At 40.5% G+C, this 15,377-nt stretch overlaps 1 protein-coding gene across 3 annotated transcripts in view; it reads left to right on the top strand.

Moving 5' to 3' along the window:
- Positions 1–15,377, top strand: part of METTL24 (methyltransferase like 24) — a 116,762-nt gene that overhangs the window by 44,886 nt on the left and 56,499 nt on the right. For all 3 annotated transcript variants that reach the window (XM_030928137.1, XM_030928138.1, XM_030928139.1), the window contains one exon: positions 14,616–14,844. In XM_030928137.1, coding sequence (XP_030783997.1) covers positions 14,616–14,844 — 229 coding nt within the window. The remainder of the gene's footprint in view (positions 1–14,615; positions 14,845–15,377) is intronic.

The raw sequence follows: 15,377 nt of genomic DNA on the forward strand, positions 1-15,377 counted from the left end.
GGGGATCTCACTCTGTCGCCCAGGCTGGAGTGCAGTGGCATGATCACGGCTCACTGCAGCTCCTGCCTCCAAGGCTCAAGTGATCCTCCCACTGTAGTTTCCCAAGTAGCTGGGACCACAGGCACACACCCACCACACCCGGCTAATTTTTTGTATTTTTGGTAGAGACAAGGTTTTGCCATGCTGCCCAGGTTGGTCTTGAACTCCTGAGCTCAAGCGATCCACCTGCCTTGGCCTCCCAAAGTGCTGGGATTACAGGTGTGAGCTGCTGCACCTGGCCATATGTTAGAAATTTTATGCACGGTTATGATGTGTAAACCAATACCAATAATGGCTATTGTTAGATTTGTGTGTTTTATACCAATGATAAATCTGTATCTAGTTATATTTTTAAAAGGAACTAAAGGGAACTCATAAAAAACTATGTCATTTTGTCAAAACTGAGAAAAATTTATATCCAGTTATTCAGGTTGAAAATGACCTAGATGTACAAATGGATTAAGTGAGCTTTTTTGTAAAAGGATGGCTACAAAGTAATGGGACTATTTCACCAAATATACCAGTACTTACATAAAAACAGTTCCGAACTTACAAATGATATATAGCTCAAGAAAAAGAAGACAGGAGGAAATTATTTTTGTTGGGAACATCCTGTTCCATAGACTCTTTGTAAGGGCAATGTAGATTCTCAGGCTAGACCACTGAAGTCTTTAAGTCTTTTACAAACAGCACTGGGGACCCTAATGTGACATTGATTGTCTCCATGTCACATGCTTCCTCCTCACCTGTAGGTTTCATCACCTCTAGAGTCTACATTCAGGCCCAGGTACGACAACCACGAGCTAGAATCCTGGGTGGTCAGGGTTAGGGGCAGACATCTGGGCGATGTGGAGACCTACCCAAAGATTCCAATGTAGAAAGAATCATCATCACTGTCAAACTATAACAAACAAGAATTACCAGTCATTGTGGATTTTATTCTTTAAAAAACAAAATAAGAGTTTAAAGATAGGGAAACATTCTCATATGGGTTAAATGAAGAGCAATGGTGTATATTGGTGGAGCTTGGCACATACTAGGCACACAATACATACTTGCCGTGTAGAAGATCGCTTGAGAGGAGAGACTAGAAAGGGAAGCTGGTTATGCTGTGATGAAAATGTGGAGGCTGTGGATTAGAAGATGAGATACTCAGCCAATTGATGAGCAGAGCTCCCTTTCTGGAAGCCCACCAGCTATGCTTCAAGATTGGAGGGAGGATGGGAAGTTGTGACAGCAGAATTTATTTTATGTCACATTAAAAATGTCTGAAAGTGGGTCATAAAAAGTGGCATAGTACCACGTGCAAGTTGCTCCTATTTTCTTGCTCCAAATTGCCTCTGTATTTTACTTAATATTTTACACCCTGGGATAATTTCATTTAAAGGGTATAACTGAGTAAAATAAAACTTAGGAGTTTTGAGGGAAAGTTTCTAAATTCCTTTTTGCTTTCCTTATACTTCAGAGCTGTTGGATAAGATAGCTCTGCAGGGAGAGTTTAGATTATTACATGTAAAAAGGTAGTTTCCTATTTTAAAATATTTTTGTTGACACACAATATTTGTACAAATTAATGGGGTACATGTGATATTTTGTTACAGGCATAGCATGCGCAGTAATCAAGTCAGGGCCTTTAGAGTATCCATCACCTCGAGCATTGATCATGTCTATGTTTTGGGAACATTTCCAGTCCTCTCTTCTAGTTATTTTGAAATATAAAATTTATGGTTGTTAACTGTAGTCACCCTACTCTGCTTTCAAATATTGGAACTTATTCCTTCTGAGGGAGGAAAATAGGCTCTGGAGGCAGGGAACATGAGGCCAATTCACACTTCAGCTATGACAGGGTATTTCCTCTCCAAAGGGCATATGCCCAGTAAATGACTTTGTAACTTTACTTCATCCTCTTCATTTACATAGGGTGTACACAAGTAACCAATGTAAACCTCTAGAGGGTATTTAAACCCTCAAAAATTCTGCAACAGGGCCCTTGAACCCCTATGCTCCGGCCTGTTCCCACACTGTGGAGTGTACTTTCATTTTCAATAAATCTCTGCTTTTGTTGCTTCATTCTTTCCTTGCTTTGTTTGTGCATTTTGTCCAATTCTTTGTTAAAGGTGCCAAGAACCTGGATGCCCCTGCACTGGTAACACTTTTATCTAACTGTATGTTTGTACCCTTTAAACAACCTCTCTTCACTTCCCCTCAGACACCCTTCCCAGCCTCTGATAACGTTACATCATTCTACTCTCTCTACCTCCATGAGGTCAACTTTTTAGCTCCAGCATATGAGTGAGAAGATGCAATATTTGTCTTTCTGCGTCTGACTTGTTTCATTTAACATACTGACCTCCAGTTCCAAACATGTTGCTGCAAATGACAGGATTTTATTCTTTTTTTTTTATGGCCAAATAGTATTCCATTGTGTATACATGCCACATTTTCTTTATCTATTTATCACTAATGGACACTTAGCTTGACTCCATATCTTTGTTATTGTGAATAGTGCTGCAATAAACATGGGGGTGCAGGCATCCCTTTGATATACTGCTTTCCCTTCCTTTGGATATATACCCAGAAGTAGGATTGCTGGATTGTATGGTAGTCCTATTTTCAGTCTTTTGAAAAGTCTCCATACCGTCTTCCATAATGGCTGTACTAATTTACATCCCCATAATCAGTGTGTAAAAGTTCCCTCTTCTCCAAATCCTTGCCGGTATCTGATATTTTTTGTCTTTTTAATAATAGCCATTCTAACTGCGATAAGATAATGTCTCATTTTGGTTTTGATATACATTTTCCTGATGATTAGTGAGGCTGAGCAGTTTTTCATATATTTATTCAAAAGAAAAATAGACAAATGGGACTGTATGAAACCAAAAAGCTTCTGCACAGCAAAAGAAACGATCAACAGAGTGAAGAGACAACCTGTTGAATGGGAGAAAATATTTGTAAACTATTTATCCGTCAAGTGACTAATATCCAGAATATACAAGGAACTCAAACAACTCAATTGCAAAACAAACGAAAAAAATAATTCCATGAAAAAGTGGGCAAAGGACATGAACAGACATCTCTCAAAAGAAGTTTCTTATTTTCATTTTAATGTTTACCATTGAAAATTAACTTTGGGGCCAGGTGCAGTGGCTCATGCCTGTAATCCCAGCAGTTTTTGAGGCTGAGGCAGGCAGATCACTTGAGGTCAGGAGTTCGAGACCAGCCTGGCCAACATGGTGAAACCCTGTTTCTACTAAAAATACAAAAATTAGCCAGGCATGGTGGTGCACGCCTCTTGCCCCAGCTACTCAGGATGTTGAGGCTGGAGAATCACTTGAACCCAGGAGGCAGAGGTTGCAGTGAGCCGAGATTGTGCCACTGCACTCCAGCCTGGGTGGCAGAGCAAGATTCCGTCTAAAAAAAAAAAAAAGAAAAAAGAAAAAAGAAAAGAAAATCAACTGTGTAAAGAGCATCTGAATTCCACTGGGAAAAGAAATGAATAGATTACAATGGCCAATATTTTACTAAAAACATGAAAGCACTTAGTTGAAAACTGAAACTAAAGAAAATATTTCTGATGCCTAAAAAAAGATGCTTTGGGTTGTGAGTAATTATGTTGATTGCACTTACTAAGGCTCCAGGACCCAGACAAGTATGCCCCTGTTCAGGTTGAATTGCTTGCCCGGGGCACAAGTAGATAACTGGCTGACAACACCTCAACTGATACTGAGGGAAGAGTGAGACCCAGACCAGAATTGGTGGTCCTGAAATTAGGAGTGAGAACAGGGAAGGTGGCCCCGGGTTCCCAGCACCAGGGAGTGTCAGAACAGTTTTGAGCTAGGTAGGGAGGGCAGGTGGTAAGTGAATTGTGTGGCCCTCCATATAGGCATGACATGCTCCTAGTCCCACGGCCGCAGCAGCAACAAGACCATGCCACTGCTATACCCAGTAATCCCCAGGCAAACCGAAGACAATGGATGCAGCTGCAGCTGAGAGTAACTTCCTGGCAGGAGGGCAAGGAGGGCTCCAAGGACACAGGGAGTCAGAAGACAGAGGCTGATGGCCCCGCCTTCTAATCTGTCTCATTTCCTTTCCTCCATCCTTAAGAACTGAAGCAGATATCACCTCCATCTTCTCTTTGATGGCTGAAGTTCTGAAGTTTATTTACTAGGAGTCAAAGCTTTTTATTCCACAGTTAGTGGAAAAGGCATTTGTCTGTGAGTGTGCACTCTATGTCATGTTCAGTTGAAAATGAAAATTAGATCCTTTTCAGTTTTGAAATGAGGTAGACAAGACCAATTAAGATAGGGGAAGACACTGAAAAGAAAGGTACATATTATGGAGAAAGGGATAGAGAAGAGAAAAAAGGAGAGCCTGTGGGTTCGGATGACAATATCATCTGCATAATGACTTCAGACAGGGCCTGGCCTGCAACTCTTCTTGTGTCTGAAGTGGGGAAGGGTGATGGTGGGGCAGTGGAGGGGAGGGTGGGGATGAGAGTGGTAGATAAAGTGAAAGGGGAAAATCATCTTTTCTCCTTTTTATGTCAAAGATTGTATTTTAGGGGTAGGCATGCGCATGAGAGGAAAGATTTGAAAAGAGCTAATACATAGGTACATATTTTTTGTCTCTTTTTTAGTTCTGTTGTAGGTTGTGCCTTTTAGTTTCAAGACATAAATTCTCTCAGTCTAAGATAGTAGATGATTTCATAAGGGACGCATAGTTAGATAGCAAGAGCCCATATTTTATACAGAAAATCTGGGACCTTTGGTTACCACGAACATTTCCAGAAGAATGAAATACTGTGCAGAACGTGCAGGTTTGTTACATAGGTATACATGTGCCATGGTGGTTTGCTGCACCCATCAAACCGTCATCTACATTAGGTATTTCTCCTAATGCTATCCCTCCCCTTACCCCTCACCCCCGACAGGCCCCGGTGTGTGATGTTTCTCTCCCTATGCCCATATGTTCTCACTGTTCACCTCCCGCTTACGAGTGGGAATATGTGGTGTTCGATTTTCTTTTCCTGTGTTAGTTTGCTGAGAATGGTGGTTTCCAAATTCATCCATGTCCCTGCAAAGGAAATGAACTCATCCTTTTTTATGGCTGTATAGTATTCCATATCGGGTATGTGCCACATTTTCTTTATCCAGTCTAACATTGTGGGCATTTGGGTTGGTTCCAAGTCTTTGCTATTGTGAATAGTGCTGCAATAAACATATGTGAGCATGTGTCTTTATAGTAGAATGATTTATAATCCTTTGGGTATCTACCCAGTAATGGGATTGCTGGGTCAAATGGTATTTCTAGTTCTAGATCCTTGAGGAATCGCCACACTGTCTTCCACAATGGTTGAACTAATGTACACTCCCACCAACAGTGTAAAAGTGTTCCTGTTTCTCCACATCCTCTCCAGCATCTGTTGTTTCCTGACTTTTAAATGATTGCCATTCTAACTGGCATGAGATGGTATCTCACTGGGGTTTTGATGTGCATTTCTCCAATGACCATGATGATGAGATTTTTTTCATGTTTGTTGGCCACATAAATGTCTTCTTTTGAAAGGTGTCTGTTCATATCCTTTGCCCAGTATTTGATGGAGTTGTTTGTTTTTTTCTTGTAAATTTGTTTAAGTTCCTTGTACATTCTGGATATTAGCCCTTTGTCAGACGGATAGATTGCAAAATTTTTTCCCATTCTGTAGGTTGCCTGTTCACTCTGATGATACTTACTTTTGCTGTGCAGAAGCTCTTTAATTTCATTTGATCCCACTTGTCAATTTTGGCTTTTGTTGCCATTGCTTTTGGTGTTTTAGTCATGAAGTCTTTGCCCATGCCTATGTCCTGAATGGTATTACCTAGGTTTTCTTCTAGAGTGTTTATGGTTTTAGGTCTTACATTTAAATCTTTAATCCATTGAGTTAATTTAAATTAATGCTTCCTTTAGGAGCTTGAGTTAATTTTAATTAATGCTTCTTTTAGGAGCTCTTGTAAGCCAGGCCTGGTGGAGACAAAATACCTCAGCATTTCCTTGCCTGTAAAGGATTTTATTTCTCCTTCACTTATGAAGCTTACTTTGGCTGGACATGAAATTCTGGGTTAAAATTATTTTCTTTAAAAATGTTGATTATTGACCCCCACTCTCTTCTAGCTTGTAGGGTTTCTGCAGAGCGATCCGCTGTTAATCTGATGGGCTTCCCTTTGTGGACCTTTCTCTCTGGCTGCCCTTAACATTTTTTCCTTTGTTTCAACCTTGGTGAATCTGATGATTATGCGTCTTGGCGTTGCTCTTCTCAAAGAGTGTTTGTGGTGTTCTCTGTATTTTCCGAATTTGAATGTGGGCCTGTCTTGCTACATTGAGGAAGTTCTCCTGGATAATATCCTGAAGTGTGTTCCATTCTCCCCGTCACTTTCAGGGACACCAATCAGATGTAGGTTTGGTCTTTTCACATAGTCCCATATTTCTTGGAGGCTTTGTTCGTTCCTTTTCATTGTTTTTTCTCTAATCTTGTCTTCACACTTTATTTCATCAAGTTGATCTTCAATCTCTGATATCCTTTCTTCCACTTGATTGATTTGGCTATTGATATTTGTGTATGGTTCATGAAGTTCTCATGCTGTGTTTTTCATCTTCATCAGGTCATTCATGTTCTTCTCTAAACTAGTTATTTTAGTTAGCAATTCTTCTAACCTGTTATCAAGGTTCTTAGATTCCTTGCATTGGGTTAGAACATGCTCCTTTAGCTCAGAAGAGTTTGTTATTAACCACCTTCTGAAGCCTACTTCTGTCAATTTGTCAAATTCATTCTCCATCCAGTTTTGTTTCCTTGCTGGCAAGGAGTTGTGATCCTTTGGAGGAGAAGAGGTGTTCTGGTTTTTGGAATTTCCAGCCCTTTTGCACCGATTTTTGCTCATCTTCATGGATTTATCTACCTTTGGTCTTTGCTGTTGGTGGCCTTCAGATGGAGTTTTTGCCTGGTCATCCTTTTTGTTGATGTTGATTCTATTGCTTTCTGTTAGTTTTTTTTCTAACAATAAAGCCCCTCTTCTGCAGGTCTGCTGGAGTTTGCTGGGGGTCCACTCCAGACCCTGTTTGCCTGGGTATCACCAGCGAAGGTTGCAGAACAGCAAAGATTGCTGCCTGCTCCTTCCTCTGGAAGCTTTGTTCCAGAGGGGCACCTGCCAGATGCCAGCTGGAGCTCTCCCATATGAGGAGAGCTCATATAGGAGCTCCCTGTAGACCCCTGCTGGGAGGTATCTCCCTGTCAGGAGGCATGGGGGTCAGGTACCCACTTGCAGAGGCAGTCTGTACCTTAGCAGAGCTCAAGTGCTGTGCTGGGAGATCCACTGCTGTCTTCAGAGCCAGCAGTCAGGAACGTTTAAGTCTGCAGCAGCTGCATCCACAGCCTCCCCTTCCCCAGGTGCTTTGACCCAGGGAGATGGACGTTTTATCTATAAGTCCGTGACTGGGGTTGCTGCATTTCTTTCAGAGATGCCCTGACTAGAGAGGAGGAATCTAGAGAGGCAGTCTGGCTACAGCAGCTTTGAGGCGCTGTGGTGGGCTCTGCTCAGTCCAAACATCCCACAGGCTTTGTTTACACTGTGAGGGGAAAACCACCTACTTAAGCCTCAGTAATGGTGGACGCTCCTCCCCACACCAAGCTCGAGCATCCCAGGTCAACTTCAGACTGCTGTGCTAGCAGCGAGAATTTCAAGCCAATGGATCTTAGCTTGCTGGGCTCCTTGGGGGTGGGATCTGCTGAGCGAAACCATTTGGCTCCCTGGCTTCAGTCCCTTTTCCAGGGGAGTGTCCAGGCACCACTGGGGTATGAAAAAAAAAAAAAAAAAACTCCTGCAGCTAGCTCAGTGTCTGACCAAATGGCTGTCCAGTTTTGTGCTTGAAACCCAGGGCCCTGGTGGTGTAGGCACCCAAAGGAATCTCCTGGTCTGTGGGTTGTGAAGACCATGGGAAAAGTGTAGTATCTGGGCTGGAATGCACAGTCCCTCACGGCTTCCCTTCGCTAGGGGAGGGAGTTCCCCGATCCCTTGTGCTTCCTGGGTGAGGTGACACTCCACCCTGCTTTTGCTCGCCCTCTGTGGGATGCACCCACTGTCTAACCAGTCCCAGTGAGATGAGCCGGGTACCTCGGTTGGAAATGCAGAAATTGCCCACCTTCTGCATTGATCTCACTGGGAGCTGCAGACTGGAGCTGTTTCTATTTAGCCATCTTGCCCAGAAACTCTTTTCATTTTACATACTTCTTACAACTTGAATTATTTCTATGTGTGTTTATTTAATTATAAGCAACTAGTTTAAATAGAAAACATATCAATATATAATAAAGTGTCTTAAACAAACAATTACAGAATTGTATGTAGCTAATTTAATTACTTTTTTGAGATATGTATACATCAATATTGTTTCTTGAAGACAACATTCTGACAATTCAGGGGAAGAAATTATTCACATATTTCACTCCAGATTTATATACAAATTATGTGTAATGAGTACTTTTTTGACATAATGTTCTTTTAATAAAACTATAAAATTGCCCTTTTCTACTGGTGATCTACAATAACACTGCTTTGTTCATCTAAGTTTTGACTAATTTAATTAAGTGAAAATTCCTTTTGGATATGTGAGTTCTACAATATTCTGATCTATATAAAAACAAATCTATCTACTAGAAAAATGCTTTGTAGTTTCAACTGCAACTCTTGAATTTATATTTAATGCCAGGTATATCAGTTAGCTATTGGTTGTGTAATCACTCTAAAACTCAGTGGCTTAACAATCACCATTATTTACTGTTGCTTGTATGTCTTTACTGTTGCTTGTATGTCTGCAGGTTAGTTGGGCTTCAGTTCATCCAGGCTGGGCTCAGCTGCGAGGCTTTCTTTTTTTTTTCATTATTATACTTTAATAATGTTTATTAAATAGTAAATAACTATTTAATAATAGTTCTAGGGTACACGTGCACAACATGCAGGTTTGTTACATATGTATACATGTGCCATGTTGGTGTGCTGCACCCATTTAACTCATCATTTACATTAGGTATATCTCCTAATGCTATCCCTCCCTCTCCCTTCTCCCCACCCCATAACAGGCCCCGGTGTGTGGTGTTCCCCACCCTGTATCCAAGTGTTCTCATTGTTCAATTCCCACCTATGAGTGAAAACATACAGTGTTTGGTTTTTTGTCCTTGCAATAGTTTGCTCAGAATGATGATTTCCAGCTTCATCCATTCTCTACAAAGGACATGAACTCATCCTTTTTAATGGCTGCATAGGCCTATTCCATGGTATATATATTGCCACATTTTCTTAATCCGGTCTATCATTGATGGACATTTGGGTTGGTTCCAAGTCTTTGCTATTGTGAATAGTGCCGCAATAAACATACGTGTGCATGTGTCTTTATAGCAGCATGATTTATAATCCTTTAGGTGTATACCCAGTAATGGGATGGCTGGGTCAAATGGTATTTCTAGTTCTAGATCCTTGAGGAATCACCACACTGTCTTCCACAATGGTTGAACTAGTTTACAGTCCCACCAACAGTGTAAAAGTGTTCGTATTTCTCCACATCCTCTCCAGCACCTGTTGTTTCCTGACTTTTTAATGATCACCATTCTAACTAGTGTAAGATGGTATCTCATTGTGGTTTTGATTTGCATTTCTCTGATGACCAGTGATGATGAGCATTCTTTTCATGTGTCTGTTGGCTGCATAAATGTCTTCTTTTGAGAAGTATCTGTTCATATCCTTCACCTACTTTTTGATGTGGTTGTTTGATTTTTTCTTGTAAATTTGTTTGAGTTCTTTGTAGATTCCGGATATTAGCCCTTTGCCAGATGGGTAGATTGTAAAAATTTTCTCCCATTCTGTAGGTTGTCCGTTTACTCTGATGGTAGTTTCTTTTGCTGTGCAGAAGCTCTTTAATTTAATTAGATTCCATTTGTCAATTATGGCTTTTGGCTTTTGTTGCCATTGCTTTTGGTGTTTTAGACATGAAGTGTTTGCCCATGTCTATGTCCTGAATGGTATTGCCTAGGTTTTCTTCTAGGGTTTTTATGGTTTTAGGTCTGACATTTAAGTCTTTAATTCATCTTGAATTAACTTCTGTATAAGGTGTAAGGAGGGGATCCAGTTTCAGCTTTCTACTTATGGCTAGCCAGTTTTCCCAGCACCATTTATTGAATAGGGATCCGTTCCCCATTGCTTGTTTTTGTCAGGTTTGTCAGTGATCAGATGGTTGTAGATGTGTGGCATTATTTCTGAGGGCTCTGTTCGGTTCCATTGGTCTATATCTCTGTTTTGGTACCAGTACCATGCTGTTTTGGTTACTGTAGCCTTGTAATATAGTTTGAAGTCAGGTAGCATGATGCCTCCAGCTGTGTTCTTTTGGCTTAGGATTGTCTTGGCAGTGTGGGCTCTTTTTTGGTTCCATATGAATTTTAAAGTAGTTTTTCCAAATCTATGAAGAGAGTTGTTGTTAGCTTGATGGGGATGGCATTGAATCTATAAATTACCTTGGGCAGTATGGTCATTTTCACAATATTGATTCTTCCTATCCATGAGCATGGGATATTCTTCCATTTGTTTGTATCCTCTTTTATTTCATTGAGCAGTGGTTTGTAATTCTCCTTGAAGAGGTCCTTTACATCCCTTGTAAGTTGGATTCCTAGGTATTTTATTCTCTTTGAAGCAATTGTGAATGAGAGTTCACTCATGATTTGGCTATCTGTTTGTCTGTTATCGGTGTATAGGAATGCTTGTGATTTTTGCACATTGATTTTGTATCCTGAGACTTTGCTGAAGTTGCTTTAATCAGTTTAAGGAGATTTTGGGCTGAGACGATGGGATTTTCTAAATATACAATCATGTCATTTGCAAACAGGGACAATTTGACTTCCTCTTTTCCAAGTTGAATGCCCTTTATTTCTTTCTCCTGCCTGATTGCCCTGGCCAGAACTTCCAACACTATATTGAACAGGAGTGATGAGAGAGGGCATCCCTGTCTTGTACCAGTTTTCAAAGGGAATGCTTCCTGTTTTTGCCCATTCAGTATCATATTGGCTGTGGGTTTGTCAGAAATAGCTCTTATTATTTTGAGATACATCCCATCAATACCTAATTTATTGAGAGTTTTTAGAATGAAGTGCTTTTGAATTTTGTCAGAGACCTTTTTCTGCATCTGTTGAGATAATCATGTGGTTTTTGTCTTTGGTTCTGTTTATAGGATGGATTACGTTTACTGATTTGCATATGTTGAACCAGCCTTGCATCCCAGGGATGAAGGCCAATAGATCATTGTGGATGAGCTTTTTGATGTGCTGCTGGATTCTGTTTGCCAGTATTTTATTGAGGATTTTTGCATCAATGTTCATCAGGGATATTGATCTAAAATTATCTTTTTTTGTTGTGTCTCTGCCGGGCTTTGGTATCAGGATGATGCTGGCCTCATAAAATGAGTTAGGGAGGATTCCCTCTTTTTCTATCGATTGGAATAATTTCAGAAGGAATGGTACCCGTTCCTCCTTGTACCTCTGGTAGAATTCGACTGTGAATCTCTCTGGTCCTGGACTTCTTTTGGTTGGTAGGCTATTAATTATTGCCTCAATTTCAGAGCCTGTTATTGGTCTATTCAGGGATTCAACTTCTTCCTGGTTTAGCTTGGGAGGGTGTATGTGTCCAGGAATTTATCCATTTCTTCTAGATGTTCTAGTTTATTTGCCTAGAGATGTTTATAGTATTCAGCTGAGATGGCTAAGGGAGGTTCTGTATTTTACAGAGGGCCAGCGGACTGGCTGGAGTGCAAACTCTTCAGGGCACATTTTTATCATGATGACAGTGTAAGAGAGAGAACAGAAGCACTCAAGGCTTAGGATCTGGACTGGCAGACTCCCACTTCCTTCCATAAAGCAAGGCATATGGCCAAGCCAAAAAGTCAAGGGACAGGGAAAGACTCTTTCTCATGATGAGCATGGAGTCAACAAGTCAACAAGTCAATCTGCCACACCAGATTTGATCATGGAAAACTGGGGGAAAACTGCGGTAGAGACTTGAGTGGTCTGAGCTGTGTGGATTCAATAGGAGGTAGAAAATAGGGAACAAGATCTGTTACATGGAAGAAATGGAAGTGCTTGTGAGAGGAGTGCTGAATTTTCTTCAGGCAAAAAGGGTTGAAAAAGCTATGGCTGAGGGACATCAGAGGGCTGACTTACCATGGGATGCAGTGGGAAAAAGAGCAGTGTAGTTGGGTGAAGGGTGAGGAAGAGGCAAATGAGACTATCAACACCCCTCCGCACCCATGGAGACTGGTTGCAGGACCACTGCAAAGACCAAAATTTAGGATGCTCAAGTCCTGGATATAAAATGGTGTAGTATTTGTATATAACCTATGCACATCCTCCTGCATCATTTAAATCATTTCTAGATTACTTTTAATACCTAATACAATGTAAATGCCATGTAACAGTGGTTATACTGTATTGCTTTTTATTTCTACTATTTTTAATGTTGTATTATTTTTATTTTTTATTTTTTTTGAATATTTTCAATCTGCAGTTGGTTGAATTTGTGAATCAGATCTGTGGATACAGAGGGCTGCCTGTATTAAGAATGGCTAGGTGGGGTGCCATGGCTCATGCCTGTAATTCCAGCACTTTGGGAGGCCAAGGAGGGCGGATCATCTGAGGTCAGGAGTTCGAGACCAGCCTGGGCAACATGGTGAAACCCCGTCTCTACTAAAAATACAAAAGTTAGCCAGGCATGGTGGGGCACACCTGTAATCCCAGCTACTCGGGAGGCTGAAGCAGAAGAATTGCTTGAATCCCAGCGGCAGAGGTTGCAGTGAGCTGAGATCGTGCCACTGCACTCCAGCCTGGACGACAGAGCCAGACTCCATCTCAAAAAAAAAAAAAAAAAAAAAAAAAAAAAAAAAATTCTCTAGGTGGATGATCTCTGAACTGAAGGCTTATTTTAGTTAATTAAAATAAGGTAAATAGTTATTATCTGCTGAACTTGTGTATTTCCAGATTATGCAATTGTCAGTCATTCCTCCGTATGGGGTTGGCAGTTGGTTCTAGGCCACCCTCTCCCCACCAACAGATACCAAAATCCACGAACTACCAAGTCTGGCTGTAGAACTCACAGATACAAAACATTGGCCCTTCATATCAGTAGGCTCCTGCATCCCATCGATGCTGTATTTCTGATTCATGTTGGTTGAATTTGTGGACGTGGAACCCATAGCTATGGAGGGCTGACTGTATTTATTGAAAAAAATCCACTTACAAGTGGACCCACGCAGTTCAAACCTGTGTTGTTCAATGGTCAGCTGTAGTAGAATCTACTAAAATGAAGTGTTTCTGCACTGCATTTAGGTTCTGCCAAGTAGTGTAGCTACTCTGTGGGATTTTGGTATCCTAAATCACATATAAGTACAGTATTTGGGGCAGAGAAACCATAATCACCATTTTAAAAAATCATACTCAGTTAATTTCATGTTTTACATTAAAACTGGTGCTTTAGGTCGGTCGCGGTGGCTCATGCCTGTAATCCCAGCACTTTGGGAGATTGAGGTGAGTGGATCACGAGGTCAGGAGTTCTAGACCAGCCTGACCAATGTGGCGAAACCCCGTCTCTACTAAAAATACAAAAATTAGCCGGGCATAGTGCCATGCGCCTATAATCCCAGCTACTCAGGAGGCTGAGGCAGGAGAATCGCTTGAACCCGGGAGGCAGAGGTTGCAGTGAGCCTAGATTGCGCCACTGCACTCCAACCTGGGCAACAGAGTGAGACTCCGTCTCAAAAAACAAAAACAAAAACAAACAAACAAAAAACTGGTGCTTTAATCAAAGTGACAATCCTTGCACCATTAAATAAGGAATATTTCTGAGTCAATTCAATATTTGTAAGTTTATACATATGATGTGCTACCTATTGAGTACGTAAGTACAATTAATTCATAATTTCTTCCCCTTTTGGTGTGAATTTAGGTGAGGAAACCTCCTGCTTCTTGAGTTCTGGATGCAGCAGAATCACATACATTTGCCTTTTTTCTTATCTGCACTATTCAAAAATATATTACATTTCTAAGAAAACAGCTGTTGTCTTTAAGTCAAATTGCATATGCAGCACTGTGGCCATTAGAATGGAGACAAATTACCTTATTAGTAGAACACACCTCTCCTCAAGAGAACTAATCCTGGGGCTTATATTTTTGGACATATTCTGAGAAAATCTAAGACTATTGGATAGTCTTCTTTGTTTCATTGCTACTGTGATTTACATCACTTAAAAAAGCCAATTTGATGTTGCGTCTACATGTTTGAGTATGTGATTCTCTGGTCTTTGTTTAGCAGATAATTTATCTTTCATCCAGAAGCTTTAAGCAATAATACTTTTTTGTGAAAGAAAGTTTATTGAATGTGTATATTAGCCATGGGTTAAAACAAGAGAATGCTTGATATAACTAAGAACCTTGGCCTTGGAAGTGTTATCTTGTCAGTCCAGCACTTTGCTTCATTGCATTTTTAGTTGTTGATTTCTGTCCTCTTTCTTTATAGGCTGGGAAGTGATGATACCCATTTTGAGGTTAGCATGGCCAACAATGGATGTGAAGTGCATCGTTTTGATCCTAGTGTCAAGTCAGCTCACATTCTGGAGAGTCAGCACCTTTGGTATCACCGCTTGTCCGTTGACTGGCGGGATCCCCATCCAGCTGTTGCTGCCCAAAAACCACATAGCAACACCAGAAAACTGGGAAGCATTTTGAATGAATTTGGGCATCACAAGGTGAGGTTTTCATTTGATTTTTTACTTGAATAAAGTGAACAAACCCATCAGCTTTTAAAAATGCAAACCAAGAATAGCAACATTGACATTGGATTGTTGAAGGTCCAATTTTAATCTTACTAATCACCCAACATTATTTATAGAGTCAACTCTAGACATAAAGTGTTGGCAAAGATAGACATATTTAAATTGATGTGAAGATTTTAGTTGCTGTTGAGTAATGTTAATGGTCTTGTCCAAGACTAGGCAAGAAGACTAAGGAACTTACTGGCATAGGCTGAAGAATACCATTTTCATTTGGCAACTGACTTACACTTTTCAGAAAGAGCAAACTACTTATGTTGACGTCAAATCCAAAAAAAAAAAAAAAGAAATCGGGGTTATACTTACTAAGATATTGCTTGTGTATCATGTTTCTCACTGTTGTGACATGTTTCTCACTATTTTGAACCGCTAGGCTCTACACAGAAAATATATATAGCTTTGATTAAAATTTACTTTATAAAGCTGAATGGACATTATGTATGTTACAA

The sequence above is a fragment of the Rhinopithecus roxellana genome, chromosome 4 (genome assembly GCF_007565055.1).
Source record: "Rhinopithecus roxellana isolate Shanxi Qingling chromosome 4, ASM756505v1, whole genome shotgun sequence".
Lineage (NCBI taxonomy): Eukaryota > Metazoa > Chordata > Mammalia > Primates > Cercopithecidae > Rhinopithecus > Rhinopithecus roxellana.